Source organism: Crinia signifera, chromosome 19 (genome assembly GCF_055691185.1).
Source record: "Crinia signifera chromosome 19, ASM5569118v1, whole genome shotgun sequence".
NCBI classification, from domain to species: domain Eukaryota; kingdom Metazoa; phylum Chordata; class Amphibia; order Anura; family Myobatrachidae; genus Crinia; species Crinia signifera.
The window spans coordinates 93991522-94013550 of NC_139226.1; the positions used below are offsets into that span (position 1 = coordinate 93991522).

The following is a 22029-nucleotide window of genomic DNA, read 5'->3' on the forward strand; positions in this document are numbered from 1 at the left end:
TGTCGGCTCAAAAAAAAACAGTGAAAAACTCATGTCGACCTAATGACTGTCAACCTAAAACCATGTCGACCTTAAGTCATGTTGACCTTGAGCCATGTCGACCTAATGACTGTCGACCGTTTCCCTTATAAAGACACATCTGCTACAACAGAGTTTAATCTGGCGCAGGAGCAGACACGGCCCTATTAACCCTCGGTCGGGCCCTAGACTTCAGAATAATCTAGCTATCTATAAAAAAAAGGTTAACTTCTCAACTCTATGAGGTGAAGTACCACCAGTGTCCACTAGAGGCCACTCGATGAACCAAATTGCTCCAATGTGTGCTAGAAGAGGTCATAACAGAAAGTGAAAGCTATTTTTTGCAGAGACACTAATCCGTTTAAAACTTTATGGATATGAAGAGGGGAGCTGTGAAGATTGGAGGTAGGAGCAGATAGGGACTGGGGGTGGGGTGGAGAGTTTGTGGCCTAAAACAGTCACAGCTCAAAGTGAAAGTACATTTTGACGGGCTTTAAACTATTGAAAAATAAGACCCTGAAAGCAGCACTGTGTGATAAAACTGGCCAGTTTATTGATTTAAAGCAGTTCCAACCACTTACGCCAAAACCACAAGAAAAAGGGTGTTGGTGGCTCTCCCCACCCACTAGGGCGACTGCAAACATAAGACAAGCCAATCTAGAAGGGCATTGCAAATGACTTTAAAAGTCAGGGCAGATCTGTATTCACAATTATGGTGGACCATTCATCCTTCTATGAACCTACTTCGCTGTAGGGAGTTGATAAATGAATGTACAATTGAGTATCTAGTCACATCTAGGAGGATCATTATAAAGTGCTCCCAGTAGCTAGGAGCCATCAGTAATTGGCCAGGAGCACTGGCAGCCTGGCTCCGGCATTTGTTTAGCCCTGGATTAGGAGTCTGTGTGTTAAAACAAAGAAACTATTGTAACTAGAATTTCATGTCCCGCTTACCATATATACTCGAGTAAAGCCTACTTTTTTTCAGAACATTTTTTATGCTTAAAAAACCCCCCTCGGCTTATACTCGAGTGAGGGTCCCACTTGAGTCAATAAGTTTTCCCAGTTTTTTGTTGTAAAATTAGGTGCCTCGGCTTATATTCGGGTCGATACTTATACTCGAGTATATACGGTATGTTACAGTTACCTTTATTTCCCCCTATTATGTTACAGCCACCTTTATTTCCCCCTATTGTTACAGTGGATGCGCTGCAGTCAGGTCTACAGTCATTTACCACTGCAAGAGACAAAGGGCAGAACGGGGGAGAAATGTTCTAATAGGTCTATATGTAATAAATACCCTGTACAGAGCTTAACATTTAAAATCTCTTTAATATAATATAAAAAAAAATTCAGAATTACATTTTTTAAATAATAATAAATGTTTGTAATCAGCCCATAATCTTATTTATATGGATTTTCTAGCTGATGTTTTTACAAATGTATCTTTATGTATATTTAATTAATAATTTTTAAGGCCAGATTTCGGCATTTTCATTATGCAAACATTTGAGCGCATGACAAATTCTACCTGTCTGTCTTTTATGTACTCCTCTGTACTGTTACATTGAAGGACCCTCTGTTGGAAGGCAATGCTTTAAACCACTATACTTCCGTAGTGCATGCCTGGCCACCACTACCATCAGCGCAGCCAGTCAGGGTGGAGAATGCGGTCCCTTACCTAATAATACTGTCCACGCAGTTGATTTGCTGGTAGGAGGGTATGTGTTGTCCTTTCCTGGACGCGTCACAGGATGAGGCTGCGTGTCCATCCATCACTACGTTTTCCTGCTGAGGTCGCAGGAATGTGTTTGGTTTTGCTGTTTAAGAGAGTAAATAAAAGAATGATGGTTAAATGGTCATTCATTACAAACCACAATGACGACTGGCCATTACTTTTCTTTTATTACTGAAAGCCTGGGTCAGTGTACGCTCACCCAAATGCCACACACACACACATACACACACGTGTGTAAAGACACCCAAACCATTAGTTAAGGGGTATGAGTTGAATGAGCCCTTCATCAGTGCCTCCAGGAAACCACAAGTTGCTTTAGGCGATAAGGGTCTTCAGGAATCACTTTAGCTGTAGTCAATCAGCACTGATGGGCCAGATGCGCCATCTAGTGGCTGAATCGCACTGCATTAAGGAGGTTATTCTGGTTGACGAGCAAGGCTGCGAAGTTCGTAGACTTACGAGTCCACGAGACACTGATCGCCCCCCTCCCGGCTGTAAATGAACGTTTAGCATAAACACCCATTCACAGGCTTGGGTGCGGGGGAGAAAATCAGTCGATGATCGGCGACCATAAATTAATTTCTCCAGCGCTCGCAGATCTGAGACACCTCTGTGGTGTCTCAGATCTGCACAGGCGTCCAGTGCAGGAAGTACCCCCGCGTCATTGGGGAATTACCATGAGAACACCAGCATTTTCAAGGGAACGCCCATGAAACGCTGGGCGTTCCCATGGGCACATCCCCCAACCCCACTGTTGTGTACGAGCATTCACCTGCTCGCACACAGCGGCTGCACATGCGCTAAAAATCACTCCCCTGTGAGTACACACAGGGGAGCGAGTAAACTAGAATAGGGTCCTAAATACGAGCAATTAATATGGCATTAACACAGTGTGGTCTGTATTTCAGCACTGATATACAGATCAGACTTGTGCTAGAATCACCACAGCAGACAGGGACACCTCAGGCAGGGAAGAAGAACTGCACAGATTTTGGAAGATGCAGGGTGCTCGAATGAACGATATATAGGTGAAATATTATAATATGTATGTGATACAGTCAACACACAGGAACCAAAACGGTCACTCAGACATAGAACCAGCGGCTGTCTCACCTTTCTGAGCCTCCTTATCCAGCACCTCCCGTTTCTTGGGCAGAGGTTTACTCCTGGTATCGATGTACACTTGCTGCCCTATGTTCTTGATGCGGTTAATGTCTGTGCATACTTGTTTTAACGTCATCTGCAAGCAAACAAAAGTAGTGTAAAGTGACGGTGACCAGATGTGATTTACTGTGAAATTTGATTCCCCAAGAACAATAGATTCCCCCACTGTCAGATGACAAACGTACTGGGAGAGGTCTTCCTGCAACTTTTACTAGCTTCTACATGCCCTAGTAGAACTTACTTTTACATGTTGCTCTACTTTTGTTCCCATTCTATTAGTGAATACTTTATACCATAGGGCAAAAACAAACAAAAACAATAATAAAAAAAAACAAAAACAAAGCAAAACTAAAAAAAAAAAAAAAAAATTAAATTTATGTTCTGCATTGCCCAGGAATTTATAGCAATAAATCTATTGGGACCAGTTATGGGAGCAAGAACAGCTGTCAGCCATGCTAGTATCGGTAGCAGCATACAGTGCTGAGCTGGCAGTAACTGAGACATATCATTATCGGTGCGCCATTGTAATTGGGTGGTGAGGGCACAGGGTGGCATGTAGTAGTCAGCAGGGCAAGGTCTGGTCATGTGACAGGCATAGGCTGGTGTAAAGTGTAGTATACAATGCTGAAGGAAAGTGCTGTGTGATAACGTGCACCTGTTTTGGCTGACTCCCGTAAGTCAATAATAGGTCGGGTATGGTAAAGGCTGATACAGCCATGAGGGAGAGCAAAACTAGTGTTCATTCTAGCACCCGCTATCTTTGAAAACCCATGCAGTTCCTGTTCCCTGCCTGGGGTGTCGCTGTCTGCTGTGGTGTTTCTAGCACAGGTCTGGTTTGCATATCAGTGCTGATTTACAGACTACACTGTGCTAGAAGCACTACAGCAGACAGCGACACCCCAGGCAGGGAAGAGGAACTGCATGGGTTTTCAAAGATAGCGGGTGCTAGAATGAACACTAAAAACATTACTATGGCTGATGACCTGGCCCCAGCCTCTAAACACACACAGAATGTAAGGGCTCCTCTAATACAGGCACAATATATATATATATATATATATATATATATATATATATATATATATATATATATATATATATATATATATATATATATATATATATATATGTCTCAGACTACTGTTCCCGATGACACAATAGTAGCTGCTAACATCAAGGTAAAACAAGAATGTACTACAAAATTGGTTTGAGGGTTACCGGCTCTTTGTGAGTCTCATCCACGCAGTTCCCGTTGGAGTCACTGGATGAGGCAATGCTGATGTAATGCTCATATGAGCCATTGCTGCCCAGACTCCCATATCCGCTGGAACCATTGTTATGAACAGGCTGACCGCAATGAGAGAGAGAGAACGCAACATGTTAGCACATAGGAACCACCTTACATATAGGAAACATGATGGAGGAATTTAGGACTACTGAACACGGAAGCAAAACCGAACAAATGCTTTATACCGAATAGTTAGTTGTACGTCTCATTTACAGGTTGGGTCAGTATTCCAATACATCCCATTAAAATAATATGGACCAGTGATGTCACCGAGACACAGCAGAGGCAGCTATACCCTGGATTATAACAGTATATATGAAAAAATGTATATCAGCATACACGAGAACGCACCCCCATCTATACACCAGGAACCAGTTGTCACTGCGACAGTCTTTATCCTGAACCCAGGGAAGTGCAGAATCTGCAAAGTGTTTGACATATGGACACAGACCGCCTCCCAGCAGCGGAGAATGGGATCACATACTATATAGCGTATGTTATCGTGCCACCCAGGAAGTTCCAGGGTGGTTAAAACGGACCTTCAATGTGATTCACCCCTCGCATAGTGTAAGGAGGCCTTTAGTCTTTGTCACCTGGTTAATTAGGGTTTTGTGGTGTGATTTCAGCAGGAATAGTTTGCTAGTGGTTGACTTCTAGATCTATTCTTACGCCATATCTTCATATCATATTTGTCACAGACGATAGTATAAGTACAGCATTCGTGAACTATAAAGCAGCGCAGGGGGATTTAGTTTTAACGAAAAGGTCTACTTTAACAAAGACTAAAATGATTCTACAAAATTAGCTTTCAGCATCTTCTAGATATGATCGATTTCTATTTGTTGGAATGCACTTGTTTTATTATTAGTAATAAGCAGGCATGTGACTCAACACGTGGCCAATTATCTGCAGAAAACAATGACGTCTGGGCAGGAAAATAGCAAAGCACAAAAACAAAACACACTCTTCTATTGCAGCCCAGATAAGTGACGCGAAGATCCATGTGATGTGTGAGTCACTGGATTCCGGCTACAGATTGGATGGAGAAAGTTCAACATTTCTATGACATCCTCTATGAGAAAGGGACTCGGTGGCATTGTCCCGCAGAATAGTGATGTAATGCCCCATTCTTTCCCGCGGTGGCAAATTATCCGTCACAATGACGGTGGAGGAAAGCAACAAAGGAGGACCTTTCACTGGCTGCCTCGTGTAATTGCGGTGGCCTAAATAAACCCCCAAAAATCATTCTTTCCATTCATCTTTCTTTCTTTTTACATAATAACGTTGTTCTGAAACGTCAATGAAATAGCTGTAAAATGACAGTGTACTGCAGAAACCCTTAGAATACTGCCATGCAGCAGGGACGCACTACAGAGATATCGACCAGGTAGACGGATATAACAGAGAGAGAGCGCGATGAAAAGCAAAGACAACTTTGTTCCCTATTTTACAGAATTCCACCATTTAGTGGCCGGATGTTAAGTTGTTATTGTGAGAAGAAAGCAATGGGACCTACACATGTAGCGGATTTAGGGGCATTTTTCGAAGCGATCTTACTACATCATTTAGAAAATGTCCCTACATCGCTCCGTCTTTAGGGGCCATAGTGATGCGCTGCTATCGCCCGGCGATTCATTTCCTGCATGGTGATGTTCATCGGTCAGGACCAGAGAACAATGGCCCTGACAGATCGCTCAGCAGACTGCGCCGACACATCGCTGTGTACCGAGTGATCTTGCTGAAGCATTCTGTGTGATCTAGCATCGCTCAGAAGACTTCAGCACCTCCCCTATAGTGATGATCTCACAAACCGATTATGTCTGATTCCAACATGGTGATATTACCGATCAGAAGCATTCCCAATAAAATATTTCTACTATAGACAATATACCTGTAATAGCACTTTGTAAATCTGTCCTTGCAGCTCTTTAATTTCCTTGTCAACATTGCTAATTTCTGTGCTTCGGGCAGCGAAGACGTCTTCATTGAGCGGGCCCCTAAAAGAGAAAGTTATGCGCTCCGTTTATAAAAGCAGCTACTCGCGTGTCCGGGAAAGGGGAACACTTCACCAAAACCTGCATCTTCAAAACACAGTAGTAACATATGGGTGTGGATCATACAGTCAACAGCCATTAATTAGGTCGACAGTGTCTAGAGGTCTACACTGGAAAAATGTTGCCCAAGTCTTCCCATTTTTTTAATGAATGTACTGCTTGGAGTCTACGTGGTTAATCAAATATGAAAAAGTTCACAAAAATACCTGCCATGGTGACCACTTGCTTGGATCGACCATGTTGTGTCGATCTAGTAGGCCACTCACCTGAATCCCATCAACTATTAAGTAAAACCCTGTTTTTGTAACACATGTGAAAATACGCACATGCCATTATAATGGCATCTTGGTGAAGGGAGGGGGGGGGGGGGGGGGCGGCTGCTGAACAAAGAATTGCGAAAGTCTTCATTCCCAGTATAAGCACTTACGTTCGGACTTTGTGACGTCCAATGATAAACGCCACTTTTCTGCTCCAGGGGTTTACGAAGCTGGACCAGCTGGTATCCAACGTGATGAAGTCGCCATTTTGTGTGCAGAACCGAATAGGGGAATGCTCAAATGGCGGCTGCCCAGCGTATTTTAGGACTGAAGGAAAAAAGAGAGAGAAAATGCATCACAAATTATTCTAGGAACTAGTCGTCGTTTTAATGTCACTTTCTAAAAAGCAGCGGCAGTGGAACGTCCAGTTACCTCTAAGCAATGTATTCTCTCAAATCAGGCTCAACATGAGAACATTTCAGTTTTGGGGATTTATCGGTCCCTCACAGTTTTTATCCTCCCGTCCTGACTGGATTTAATAATCGTAAAACTCATTTCTTTGCTGCTCAGCCTCTGAATTCCAAGTACAGTTGCCCCAACTTACTTTTCCGGTGCATGGCCAGCATTAAAGGACGATCTTCAGGGTGCAAATACATTAAAACAGATGTTCCAACCAAGTCCTGTGGTAAGTAGCCCAATAATGGTACAGCGCTGAAAGGGAAAACGGAGCATATTTACATAGACTTAAGGGATGTGTAATTTAAATATGTCCTCTCTACCCATCAGCTATTTGTAATCCTGACAGAAAAGCCCCTTAATTTATATCCGTTATTTTTACTGTCCGTTGCCAAATATCCCCGCCTAGAAGTCACCACCAATGGACACCTGGCGAAGTGATAAAGTGGAAGGTTATAACCCACCAGCCAATCAGCTCCTAATTGTCAAATTATATGACTGGAGCCGATTGTCTGCTGCGTTATCACCTTCATCATTTCACCAGGCTTAATATATATGTTCCAGACTACTTTAATAATGGCTTATGGCAACCCGGGAGATCAGACAATTAATTCCCCCACTTGTGGAAGATTCCATTAACAGGAGGAATACAGAACAACTCACCGATCATCCACTTCAAGGAAAACGCTGCCAGGCGTGTGTGTGGTGGTGAATATCCGTTTATCCAGGGGAATTCTGGGAGCTGAAAAACAGCGCAAAACCCATAATATTATACACCTTTAAAAAAACGTGCAACCTTTATAGAAATACTGTATAGAAAACATTATATATAGCTTTTATTTACTACTCTCCCAGACACGGTGCCCTACATCACTAGCGATACATTTCAGAAAAGGCAATACTTCTATCTATTGGGAAGTGGGAATACATGGGAGATAGATTTGTGGCATTATTCCACCCTTATCAGTTATGATATGTCTGCAGGATTTCATACAATAGAAAGCCTCGGTTAAAATATAAACACCCCTCTCACTGAGATTGATGATACATGATTTTCTGCTGCCAGGCCGCTGAAAGAGGATATGACCCATTTAGATTTGCGACTGGTTATCTCTGTGTTGGCAAGTGGAGACCCAGCCGCGCAAGGAGAAAGCAAGTTCCAGCGGAGGTACAAGACTTACCCTCATATCCCGAGTGGATCTTTTCTACCAGAGCGAGGCAGCAGGCTTCTGGCTCGATATTCGACGTGCGAACTCTGACGGAATATGGTGTCATTCTGTAGGGGCTGTATCGGACCTCGTTATCCCGGTCTTTCCCACCTCTGCAATAAAAGGAATAACGGCTCACTGCAAAATGTACTGTAAAAGTAAAGATAAATCCAGAGCAGGAAAAGAAGCTGCCTTTAAGCAACGGCTTTCCAAGAACCAATCAGTTCCCGCGTTCCCTGAATCACGCATCACCACCCTCCACCACGCTTCACAAGTACACTTGGGTCAGGCCAGCATAACCCTCTGTTCCACTACAATGTATCGCACTATGTAACATGTCGATGCTTTAGAAAAGGATCAAACTAACATAACAGACTGTTCGGATCTGCTGCAATTATTGTATTGTAATTACAGGAAGCACTGTGATCCAGACCATTACGGTTCCCATAAAGCAGGCACGTCCAAAGTGTGGCCCTCCAGCTGTTGTGAAACTACACATTCCAGCATGCCTTGCCATAGTTTTAGCATTCCCTAATAGCAACACTGTGGCAAGGCATGATGGGACTTGTAGTTTCACAACATCTGGAGGGCCATAGTTTGGACACGCCTGCCATAAAGGATTGGAATACCGGACAGGCTATTACTGAAGAAGTTGGTGTCAAAATCTCTGCATGCAGAGATGGACCTGTCCCTGGTATTCCAGCCAGAAGAATAATTATTTTATTTATTACGTTATTTATATAGTGCACAAATATTACGCAGAGCTGTACAGAGAATATTTGAACATTCACATCAGTGGAGCTTACAATATTTTTTTTAAATTAGACTTTCTCCATTAAAATGCATCTTATTTTCATAGAATATAGGCATGCTGCATATCACTGTAATCCTCAGAAGCTGCTTGTGCAATTTATTTAACCTGCTTTGACAAGAATATGCATTTTAATGGAAAAAAGTTGAAAATTATATGCAAGGCACGCCGCAGCAGGCAAAGACTAATTGGGCAGTTTAATGCACAAGGAGGCTAAATGTAGTTTCCAATCCCGACACCTCATTTATTAAGCTTGTGCGCGCTCTCCTGCTCTCTGCCTTCAATTACTAGCTCATTACTGTATCCAATATTGCCTCATATAAAACATGGCAGAAAAGCACAGAAAGGAAAATAATTTGTAATGAAAACAATTTGAATGCGTTGGCGGATCTGTGCCAGAAATAAACTGAAGACCGTTGGCAATGAGATTATTTTTAAACCAGCTCTATTTTTGATGTGCGAGTGTCTGCGCGTTCCACCTGATGTGTAGCCTTCGTGTCCAAGCGCACACAGGAAGCTGCCTGCGGGTCTTTTGCTTTGAACACAAAGGCGGACACGACAGGTCGCACATCTTTTCAGCATAAGGTTATGCATTTAGTTCTGATTACATCAGGCGCTGCCTTTCTGTGTGCGGCGTTACCGCTATGCCATTGTGTAACACAAATGTGTTAGTAGAGGTTATATGATTACTTTCCGCCGCTCAGGAAAATTGGATGCATCACATCTAATTTTCATTTCTTTTGAGAACACATTGATTTGAAGATGCAACAGATTTAGTGAAAGGAAGGAAAAAAATTATAATTTCATTTTCGTTAACAAGGTTCAGTACGAATGGCTCGGTCTCCAAAAAAGGTGACCAAGACCCTGGTGCAAAGCACAACTTGTCATTTGCGCTGACCTCAACGATAAACAGGCTAAGTGGAGAGGCTGGTGGAAGAACAGGTTATAAAATCATGATATAACAGGGTATCAAGGGTTACTGCACCAATTTCTACCAGCTGTTGGACTGGGGAGGGATCTAATTTAAGAACACACACACCCCCCAAAAACAGATTTAGGGATATATTTACAAAGCGCCGGTATGGGCTCATTCTAAAATAAAAAAAACAATATTTACTAAATATCGATTATGACCATCTCATCTGCCGCCAATACCTTTCTATTTTGGAGCTCCTTTTTCCACGCAAATCCAATAAGAATCCATTGTCATAACACCACAATAAATGACGTGGAGTTTGCTTAACAAACAACCTGCCTGAGGGGGAAATTTACTAAGATGTGTATTCTATGTCACATGGGATATTGCTTTGGGCAACTAACCAGAATCTACTTCTTATTTAGCATCTTCTAGAAGATAATAGTATTTGATTGGTTGTTGATAACAACATCCCATCTGAAATAGATCTCCCATCTTATTAAATTTCTCCCTGAGACTAGAAGACTTTGCTACCAATTCCTGCCCACGGATATCTTTTAGAATTTACTAAAACGGTATCTTTCATTTAAAAAAATTTTTTTTTATGTATTTATACAAGTTGAGTATTCCTTATCCGAATTATTCTGAAAACCATGCATTCCAGTAAGTGAAAAAATTATTATTGTCCCTACTGGGGACATCTGTAACAGCACTACCGGAGACATGATATGTAACTGGCACTATATATGTGCAAGAAAATGATTGGTTGGCATTCAAATTCAGTGCCTGAGATAGTACACACATTTTGTTTCATGTTTTGAAACCTTGTTTTTTGAACAAATAAAATATATTTGTGTGTATTTTATGTGTTCACACAGCTTACAAGCAAGATACCTCAAAATACATCATTGAAATATTAAAATTTTCCGAAATACGGAATAATTCTCCTGGTCACGACCATTTTGGATAAGGGATACTCAACCTTTGCTCACATTTGTTATGTAAATTCAAATAATAAGTGTTGTGTATATTTAGAGTGGAATTTAATGCCGCCCGAGTTCAGCGGCAGTGCGAGATGTCCCCCGAACTCGGACTTTTTTAAAAAAAAGGGGAATTAATTTACGTGGCATGGTTTTGCGAGTTTGGCGGACATCTCGCACTGCCGCTGAACTCGGGCGACATTACAGGTCATCATGATGAAGGAGGTTTGCATTCAGCCAGGGGCTGGCGATAGAATCCGCCAGCAGCCGGAAAGAGGTGCGCGCCAATGGTGCTCACCGTTTTGTTCTTTCAGATGTGTTCTTTGAATGGTGGAACAGGAGTCAATAGAACAATTCAGAACTGAAAGTACTATGAGAAGAGGTGACCGTCTACACGGTTTGATATCGCGGCAGATAAGACTTAAAAACCAGGTTTAAAGTCGTGCGGCACAGAACAGTGAATGCTTTCAGCTTTCCCCATGTGCCGACAGTCTGTAAATCATGTTTACAGAGAATCTGGCTAGTTTGTGACCAAATGAGAATGAAGACGCCATGACGCATCCATGTGACTGACCGTAGATATGTGATAACCAGCTGTTTCAATCTTTTCCACATGAGGCAGAGAGGATGTACCAGCAATGCCAGTTACATAATCACACACTGGCAGGAATCGCTCTAGAACACAATATCTCAGAGGGTGCGCATAGTACCCAAAGTATGCCCTGGATCAAAATGCGTTCTGTCCTGCACAAAGCTGAAGGAAAAGGGGCTGGGGGTATCACTTGCATGATTGGGTTTTATTTTTGAGTGGGGTGCAGGAATTGCTACAGTAGTGAAGGAGGTATTGGTGAATTTATTTGCTTTACACTGTAATACCAAGGTAACTGGTGGAAGAGTCTCTCTAACAAGGGAGAAAATACAAGATTACTGGGAAGGATCAGACTGCTGCAATACAGGACTATACTAAGAATCTGCTGGTTTCTAGAACCGGTGGAGAGGAAGATTACATAACTCGAGTTTCCAGCTTCGGGAGGTCAGAGGGCACATTTATTAGCAGCAGCGGTAGAGACGCAGAGCAGAAGATCCAGACTTATACAACAATTCCATGCTCCGCACAGCGTGGAACATCATAAGCACCATTTAATTAATGTCATGCATGGATTAAGTGTAAAGAAGAAAAAAAATCCATGCTTATTGACAACAGTATAATGCCCCCATTCAGCACACGCCTGTCTTCACCAACAAGACTAATTACCAATTCTGCACCAGTTCTAGGAATCCATTGGGTCCTAATTGTACAGAATAGGAGGGGGGGGGGGGGAGCGTGGAACTCGTTATCACATGGCTGCGGCGTTATGTAATGTCAGCAGCCAGCCCCGTGTCCGGCCACGGGCTCTGTTACAGCAAAGAAATGTAGTTAATTTACACTACGGTCACATTTAAAACTTAACTTGGGTCTTAAAAGAACCATAAACAAGTGTTCCTCTGTAATAATGACAAATATTCTAAAAATCATTTCAGATGTTACATAATAACTTCAAAGCAAGATTTAAAATGGTACTTTTTTACTAGCACGGCCACAATCGGGAGTAATCGTGTACCTTAACTTAAGGTACACGATTAACGCGATGGACCCGATTTTCTTTGAAATCAGGTCCATTTTGCCGGCAAAGGCAAAATCGGGTCCAGCGTCGGTCGAGTGCATTAACATGGCACGCAACACGACTGACGCGATGGACCCGATTTTGCCATAGGGTTCAATGTTAAAATATTTTAAACATAGTAATCGCGTTCATCGCGTCGGTCTTGTGCCATTATAATGGCACAAGATGCGATGGACGCGATTAAGCACATTTTACATAGCTAACAATGGGAAATGGGCCAATGTGGCCCATTTCTCATTGTATATGAACCCGTCATGCCTATAAATTAATGCCCCCGCCCCCATTGTGAGCGGCAACCGACGATTGACGCCAACCCGAAGCGTGGCGAGCGTAGCGAGCCCGCGAGGGGTGGAGGTACGCGTCCTCCGACCTTTTCATACCCCTACTATCCACGTCGGTGTGGAGTTGAGAATATAAAGTGTGGCGAGCGCAGTGAGCCACCGAGCCCGAGGCGTGGCGAGCCCCGCTTCGGGCTCGGTGGCTCGCCACACTTTATATTCTCAACTCCACGCCGACGTGGATAGTAGGGGTATGAAAAGGTCGGAGGACGCGTACCGCCGCCGCTCGCCACGCTTCGGGTTGGCGTCAATCGTGGGGTGCCGTTCACAATGGGGCCATTTGGGGTCTGGGGACAATTTTACATTGAATCCAATGTAAAATAGGGTCCCAGGGACCCTATTCACATTTGATTCAATGTAAAAATCGGGTCCATCGCATCGGTCGCATCACATGCGATTTGGTCGCATGCGATGCGACCGACGCGATTTTTCCGACCCGATCAAAATCGGTGTGGCCGTTCTAGGAAACAAGTACCTTTAAAACAAACAAATCCATTAGATAGATTCACCAGCCAACCAATGACTACTGGTCTGCAGCAGATGCTGTCAGTACGTGCTTGGCGTGTTCATATAGAAAAGCAAAGGGGAATGATTTATAGCCATATGCAATTCACGTGTATCTGCGACTGCACGGAATATACGCGCTCATCCGTGTGCTTGTGAAAAGCGCAAACATCTCCATCAGTACCAACTCTATCCTCGGTACAAGAGATATTCCTGAAATCACCAGATCTGTGCGCACAAACCACAATTCTATCTAAACGCCCCCTTATCCATCGCGCAAAATCTCTGAATCTGCCTGGTAACAGCTACAAAGCTATAAGAGGAGTTGTGCTGAGATGTATAGGGCTGGGACTAACCTGCAGCTGGTCAAAATACTGAACACAGACCTCCTAGATCCTAAATGCGAGGTGTGAAACCAGCTACCAACTTAAAAAGGGAACTTGTGCATTGCGCTAAATAACAGCACAATAAGTACCTACATCCTGGCACTTGGCATTTCCCTCTGCCTTTAGTGTAGCTTTATGGAAATTCCATTTAACAACTTTGTTTGCAACCACACTAGGCTTTGCATGATCTGACCTGGTCACAAACGATGAGACCAGTCTGGTGGCTGCTGCCGCTGCCGGTGATAATACAAAACCCACCAAGATGGAGAAAGCGGTAAATTTAGGTCGTGCGGCGGTGGAAGATTATTTATAGTCTGGGACAGTCCTGGTTGTCAGATCTAAAGATTGTATCTACATAGGAAAGGTTACTGCATCCAGAAATGTTCCTAGACAACACACCGGCTTCCCGGCGTTGCTACTGTAGAGAGACCTTTGAAGTTCACAATAACATTTAGCTTTGCTTTGAAGCACTTTTCTCACTAGAAGTGTGAAAGTTTCTTAGCGAGGAAAAAAATAGTCTTGGCAGGAGGAGTGGTATGGACACTATGTGATTGCAGACACCCCAACATCTGAATATTGCAAAACATCAACTCCTAAGAACAATTTTTCATTTAGAGTTTCTATAAATGGTTTTGCCACAAATCACGTTTAAAAAAAAAAAAAGGCTTACCTTATTCTGCAGAAAAAGGATTTCACTTGAGTATATTCGTAAAGTGAAGCTGTAAAAGTGAATTAAAAGAAAAACCCATTCAAATATTACATTATACAAAATATTGATCTGGTCATCTCCCAATAAATCAGACGTTTGCCAGGGAACATACACAAGGATCTATCTCAGGGGTAGCCAACTCCAGTCCTCGATATCTACCAACAGTTCACCGTTTCCACCTCACCTCATAGGTGCACTCATTACTGACTGACACATTTTAAAAGATCCACAGGTGGAGCTAATTACTTCACTTGTGATTCTGTGAGGAGGCCTGGAAAACATTAACTGTTGGTAGCTCTCGAGGACTGGCGTTGGCTACCCCTGATCTATCTTATCACAAAGATCTAAAAATAACAGTTCTACATATAAAACCATAAAGATACATTATTCTTGAGAAACCCGTATTATGGGGGCTATTCACTACAGATCTTAAAAGTGAAATCTTTCTCTAACGGACAAAACCATGCTGCACTGCAGGTGGGGCAGATGTAAGATGTGCAGAGAGTGTTAGATTTGGGGGAGATATTTTGTTTCTGTGCAGGGTAAATATTGGGTGCTTTATTCTTAACACTGCAATTCATATTTCAGCTTGCACACACACCTCACCCAAAACTCTCTCTGCACCGGTTACATCTGTCCCACCTAAGGTGCAGAATGGTTCTGACCATTAGAGAAAGATTTTGCTTTAAGATCCTTACTGAATAACCCCTTATAATAATTAATAAAATAAATAAATAAAAATATCATTCAGGGGGATACAAGTGCTAGTGCCAAATCCATAGCTTGGGCAGAACTTAACCGGAGAGCTATAAGTGAACACGCATAACATGCTTACCGCAACTGGCATGTAACCAAATAGCTCTACCCATTAAACCCAGGAGCTGGGACCATGGAACTGAACCTATCCCTTTAAAATCAAGAATTGAAGTTACAGCATATTCTACAGATTACAGAATAAAAAAAAAATACATTTAAAAAATCTGCTATATCTGTAGCATATGTGGCAGGGTCCAGCAATTACAGAAAGCTTCTGGACTACAGACCATCAATTCCTGGATGATTTGTTCACCCAAAAACGGCTTCTGACATAGGATGGCAATAGGAGGGCTACATTTTCAATTATTGGCCTAAAACTCAATTATAGTCTTCCCGTATATACAGTAGGTGTGTGTGACACCACAGCACTACAGGGTCCAGGATGAACATAAGGAAAATGGCCGACCAAACAACCCAATAGATAAAGATCTGCCGGCTGCACGCTGAATGTTGGGCCTGTACCTGTCTCTGTGCCGATATTCCAGGGCAGGAGATGTGACTGGGTTGTGTGCTTGTAGAAGACACTGACGTCCTGAGGTGCCAGAAGTTCCACAAAGCGCGAGGAGTCCAGCAGCTTCTTCTTGCAGTTCAGTATGTACCCTGCCTGCTCGGAGATGTACACCATCTTCCCGGAGGTCAGAGAGAACACAATCACAAACGTGTCCTATGAAGTGAAATGTAAAGAAAAAAAATACATAAAACTTTATTTACAGCACAGAAAAGCACTTTTAAAGTGTATTGATGTTAAAATCTTTGCTTGCTGTGCCAGGTCACAGACAGCTCTGCAGAAACAAGGCCATAGAAACAGAAATAGGACAAACTGAGGATCTAATCAAGTAGTGTTTTAAGGCTCTAGACTCTAGAGGGACTGTGTAAAGTTCTAATTAAGTGGTCCTAAAGGTCGGATTTTGCAAAACGAGGATGCATAATGGAAGTATACACATGACAACTGCACTACACTAAAAGCTCTGTGGGGCAGATTTATTAAAACTGGTGAAGTGATAAAGTGGAAGGGGGCAGCAGCCAATAAGCTCCGGTCATTTTTCAAACTCAGCCTGTAACTTAACAAGTTAGGAGCTGACTGGCTGCCGCGTTATCACCCCACCAGAGCTTTTAGTGCTGTGCAGTTGTCATGTGTATACTTCCACGTAGCATCGTAGTCTTGCAAAATGTAGCCTTTGGTAGCCTTCTAGAATGCTGTACTAGATATTCCATCCTTGCTATAGTATCAAATGGAAGGCAGAACCATCTCTGTAAGTACAGGGATGCTCAAGGATTCTGCCTTACCTGCCAATCAATGTATTATAGGAAAATACTGGTTCCAAAATGCTGACTATGGACAAACAACTTTATATCATCTTCTGACAGATCTGGGAGGGAACCTGTACATACCGTGTTCTTCGGTGGGTGTTCCGACGTCATGGTCTCCAGATCTTCGATAGTGTGTATGTTGGAATCCACTCGAGATGTACCACTTTCTCCAAGGACTTGGAAAAATGCACTGTTCGCTGAGGGACAAGAAGAAATTACATTATAGGACACAATACTCGGTCACAGCCATAATCGGTAGCTAATATATATTACAACTTAAAAAATGGCTAACTGACAACCCCATCCCCCAATTCGGAACCATAACAAACCATTTCTCACCTTGGACCTGACGGACGCACTTTAAGGCGTAGTTCAGCGCGTCCACCGTGCTGGGTTTGCTGCGGTTTACTTTTTCCAGTGGAAGGCGCCGTTTCATCTCCTGCACCATACTCATCAGTTCTTTGTGTGACCGTGTCTTCTCCATTTGCTCGCTGTGGGGTGACAAAAAAAAAAAAAAAAAGACGACCTTTTTAATTTATTTATTTATTAACAGTTTCTTATATAGCGCACACATATTCCGCAGCGCTTTACAGAGAATAGTTGAACATACACATCAGTCCCTGCCCCAGTGGAGCTTACAATCTTTATTCCCTACCACGCACACACATTCATTCTAGGGTTCATTTTGTTAGGAGCCAATTAGCCTACCAGTAGATTTTTGGATTGTGGGAGGAAACCGGAGTACCCAGAATAAACCCACCCAAGCACTGGGAGAATATACAAACTCCACACAGTTAGGGAAATGGTGGGAATCGAACCCACGACCTCAGCGCTGTGAGGCAGTAATGCTAACCATTACACCATCCGTACTGCCCCGTGGATGCTTTAACTTATTTCTTGCTCACTCTAGCACCCTGCATCTTTCAAAACCCGTGCAGTTCCTTTTCCCTGTCTGGGGTGTCGTTGTCTGCTGTGGTGATTCTAGCACATATCTAGTTTGCATTTCAGTGCCAAAGTACAGACCACACTGTGCTAGAAGCAGCACAGCAGACAGCGACACCCCAGACAAGGAAAAGGAACTGCAAAGGAACTGAAAATGCACACATGTGCAATAGACTCAAAAGCAGAATCTACTGCACTGCCAGAGGGGAGGGGCCTGCTGCACACAGGCCCCTTCTCATAGACCTGTCCTACCGATATACCACGGCTAACGAGGGCCTCTCTCAACAATAGCAGATGAAGGCTTGCTCATGAGAATGAGAGACACAGGTAGAGGGATAACCCCGCCCGCTGTTGGTATGAAACCAGTCAACTATTGATCATACAAAACAGCTGTCTTTGAATATATGGCTTGCGTTTTTTTTTTTTTGGGTTGCACCTTTCACACCAGCAGAGGTTTACCATTACCAGCGTTACCTGTTATTACTGCTGCCCGTGGATTTGCTCGGTCTCCGGAAAGTACAGCTTGATCTCCTAGGTCCATTCCCATGGGAGTCTGTCCCGCTGGACTCATGGCCATTACAGTCATTGCCACTTGAGTCATTGCCGTTGCAATCATTACCGCTGGAATCATTGCCATTAGATCCATTACAGTTCATCTCCATGTCCTCATGGTGCTCCGAATTCTGCTCCTCAGAAGCTTCACAGTTAAAGGTTTTGCCAGGAGGGCTTTCTTCCTCCTCCGCCCGACCTGCGGCAGACCAGTTCTTATTTTGCATCAAGTTCTCGAGCTGAGGCTCAACGCTCATGATGGTGGTTGGCGATTATAAACGAGCCATGGCCTCAAATACTGATGGAGAGAGAGCAAACCGATTCAATAGAGATCTCCACGTCTGTGGCATTTGTGGTTCTCCAAAATCTTAGGTGGAGGTGGTCACAGAAAACGTATTACGAATGACCTAAAAATAAGTCAACAGATAAAAGTAAGTTTCTATAATAAAACTCAAGTCAGTAACTACATATAAAACACACTTGATAGGTTTGTCTAGAATGGAAGAGTAACCAATAAGAGCGATGGGGTTTGGACAAGACTCAGAACATTACAGTGTATGTGTGATGTGCGACTGCCAGCTTGGATGGATAATGGGGCTTAAAAGATTACAGTCATTCATAGCAGTGATCCTGGTCTTACCTCTCCCCTCACAAACTATTATGTAAGTGAAAGCTAGTAAAGGCTAATTAGCATAATGCAACTTGCGCATGAAGCGATTATTAGACACTGAGCTACAGTGAATCAGCAAACGCAGGTGCAGAATTTGCTTAAATGGGATTTGGGCTACATCATAAACTGCTTAATAGTATTACGCCCCCTAACACCCCCCCCCCCCCCCATCCCTACCACAAGGCTGCATGTAACACTAGGGGGCATCCTCACAGCTCTTCCTGGCACTGCCGACTGATCTGCATGTTTACCTACAATCTCTTCTATGCATTATTTCATTAAATAGGTGGTATTCAATTGTTGTTCAAAACCTCCCATCTAGAATGATGTCAGATTGCAGTGAGATAGTTAAATTGGGTAAGTGTGAGGGTGTATTAGTGTGGGTAGTATAGGTGGGAGTAGGGGAGGTGAGAGGGTGGGTTAGTGTGGGTAGTACAGGTGGGAGTAGGGGAGGTGTGAGGGTGTATTAGTGTGGGTAGTACAGGTGGGAGTAGGGGAGGTGTGAGGGTGTATTAGTGTGAGTAGTACAGGTGGGAGTAGGGGAGGTGTGAGGGTGTATTAGTGTGGGTAGTACAGGTGGGAGTAGGGGAGGTGTGAGGGTGTATTAGTGTGGGTAGTATAGGTGGGAGTAGTGGAGGTGTGAGGGTGGGTTAGTGTGGGTAGTATAGGTGGGAGTAGGGGAGGTGTGAGGGTGTATTACTGTGGGTAGTACAGGTGGGAGTAGGGGAGGTGTGAGGGTGTATTAGTGTGGGTAGTACAGGTGGGAGTAGGGGAGGTGTGAGGGTGTATTAGTGTGGGTAGTACAGGTGGGATTAGGGGAGGTGTGAGGGTGTATTAGTGTGAGTAGTACAGGTGGGAGTAGGGGAGGTGTGAGGGTGTATTAGTATGAGTAGTACAGGTGGGAGTAGGGGAGGTGTGAGGGTGTATTAGTGTGAGTAGTACAGGTGGGAGTAGGGGAGGTGTGAGGGTGTATTAGTGTGAGTAGTACAGGTGGGAGTAGGGGAGGTGTGAGGGTGTATTAGTGTGGGTAGTACAGGTGGGATTAGGATAGGTGTTAGGGTGTATTAGGGTGAGTAGTACAGGTGGGAGTAGGGGAGGTGGGAGTAGGGGAGGTGTTAGGGTGTATTAGGGTGAGTAGTACAGGTGGGAGTAGGGGAGGTGTGAGGGTGTATTAGTGTGGGTAGTACAGGTGGGAGTAGGGGAGGTGTGAGGGTGTATTAGTGTGGGTAGTATAGGTGGGAGTAGTGGAGGTGTGAGGGTGGGTTAGTGTGGGTAGTATAGGTGGGAGTAGGGGAGGTGTGAGGGTGTATTACTGTGGGTAGTACAGGTGGGAGTAGGGGAGGTGTGAGGGTGTATTAGTGTGGGTAGTACAGGTGGGAGTAGGGGAGGTGTGAGGGTGTATTAGTGTGGGTAGTACAGGTGGGATTAGGGGAGGTGTGAGGGTGTATTAGTGTGAGTAGTACAGGTGGGAGTAGGGGAGGTGTGAGGGTGTATTAGTATGAGTAGTACAGGTGGGAGTAGGGGAGGTGTGAGGGTGTATTAGTGTGAGTAGTACAGGTGGGAGTAGGGGAGGTGTGAGGGTGTATTAGTGTGAGTAGTACAGGTGGGAGTAGGGGAGGTGTGAGGGTGTATTAGTGTGGGTAGTACAGGTGGGATTAGGATAGGTGTTAGGGTGTATTAGGGTGAGTAGTACAGGTGGGAGTAGGGGAGGTGGGAGTAGGGGAGGTGTTAGGGTGTATTAGGGTGAGTAGTACAGGTGGGAGTAGGGGAGGTGTGAGGGTGTATTAATGTGGGTAGTACAGGTGGGAGTAGAGGAGGTGTGAGGGTGTATTAGTGTGAGTAGTACAGGTGGGAGTAGGGGAGGTGTGAGGGTGTATTAGTGTGAGTAGTATAGGTGGGAGTAGGGGAGGTGTGAGGGTGTATTAGTGTGAGTAGTACAGGTGGGAGTAGGGGAGGTGTGAGGGTGTATTAGTGTGGGTAGTACAGGTGGGATTAGGATAGGTGTTAGGGTGTATTAGGGTGAGTAGTACAGGTGGGAGTAGGGGAGGTGGGAGGGTGTATTAGTGTGGGTAGTACAGGTGGGAGTAGGGGAGGTGTGAGGGTGTATTAGTGTGAGTAGTATAGGTGGGAGTAGGGGAGGTGTGAGGGTGTGTTAGTGTGGGTAGTACAGGTGGGAGTAGGGGAGGTGTGAGTGGCCATTAGTGTGAGTAGTATAGGTGGGAGTAGGTAGGTGTGAGCGGAGATTAGTGTGCGTAGTATAGGTGGGAGTAGGTAGGTGTGAGCGGAGATTAGTGTGCGTAATATAGGTGGGAGTAGGGGAGGTGTGAGTGGCCATTAGTGTTAGTAGTAAAGGTGGGAGTAGGTAGGTGGGAGTGGCCATTACTGTGAATAGTATCGGTAGAAGTTTGGTCAATGGCTAGGTAGCTGGCCTCCTACAGGAAGTACAAATAAATCTATGTCCAAATATAGTCACATTAAAGCTTAATGAAACAAGTGTTACGACAGGTCACACAGACACCGCATATGATATAATAGTTGGGTGTGGTAGTCATATAAACCTCCTTTTGTAAAACCTAACACTAGACCTTATTGGACAATGAACACGACAGACAGTTTTACCAGGAAAGTGATTCAAAGAGTAAAAATCATAATGAGACTATTAAACAGTCAAAAGGAATCTGACTAGATCTGGTTATCAAGGTTCTTATATTTATCAATGGAACGGCGGGTTCTGTCATTTCCTTCACCCTACGTAGACTTTCCATTACTATTTCACGTCCTTCTCAATGCGTGTGATGACGGAACAGCGCGGTACAAAAATAAACACAAAAGCAAAAGAGAAATGAGTGGGAGTTGAATGAGAGATACTTAATTATTAGGTTTGTTTGGGAATAATGGTTCATTCTGAAAAAGCTTAGAGATCATTGCTAGAGAAAAGAGAAACCTAACAACTTCCGTGACAATTAGTAGAGATAAAAAGAGGGAATAATCATCATTACATCAGGGCTCGCTCCTGTCCTACAGTGGCAGGATATTTATATTCTCTCGCGCTGTAACACAGCCAATAAAGCAATTATGGGCATAGGACAATACAGGTGATAAGTTCCGCTGGCTAAACATACTGCACATAGGACAGCTGCCAACCATCCCTCCCATAAACCACACACACTCGGCCTGATTCAGGCCTCCTCGCTACGCCTAGCCACCTGCCACCCGGATCTCCTCACTGTCCTGCAAGCGAATGCGTACA

The 22029-nt window shown here is 43.8% G+C and overlaps 1 protein-coding gene across 4 annotated transcripts in view; it reads right to left on the reverse strand.

The window, feature by feature from the left end:
* Positions 1-22029, reverse strand: part of PER3 (period circadian regulator 3) — a 39227-nt gene that overhangs the window by 11976 nt on the left and 5222 nt on the right. For all 4 annotated transcript variants that reach the window (XM_083162941.1, XM_083162944.1, XM_083162942.1 and 1 more), the window contains exons 2-14: positions 18035-18516; positions 16958-17109; positions 16700-16815; positions 15770-15971; positions 14453-14501; positions 8157-8296; positions 7639-7717; positions 7124-7230; positions 6690-6846; positions 6100-6205; positions 4139-4267; positions 2870-2996; positions 1700-1838 (exon numbers count right to left, since the gene is read on the reverse strand). In XM_083162941.1, the coding sequence (XP_083019067.1) occupies positions 1700-1838; positions 2870-2996; positions 4139-4267; positions 6100-6205; positions 6690-6846; positions 7124-7230; positions 7639-7717; positions 8157-8296; positions 14453-14501; positions 15770-15971; positions 16700-16815; positions 16958-17109; positions 18035-18366 (1835 nt within the window). In that variant the 5' untranslated portion in view covers positions 18367-18516. The remainder of the gene's footprint in view (positions 1-1699; positions 1839-2869; positions 2997-4138; positions 4268-6099; positions 6206-6689; positions 6847-7123; positions 7231-7638; positions 7718-8156; positions 8297-14452; positions 14502-15769; positions 15972-16699; positions 16816-16957; positions 17110-18034; positions 18517-22029) is intronic.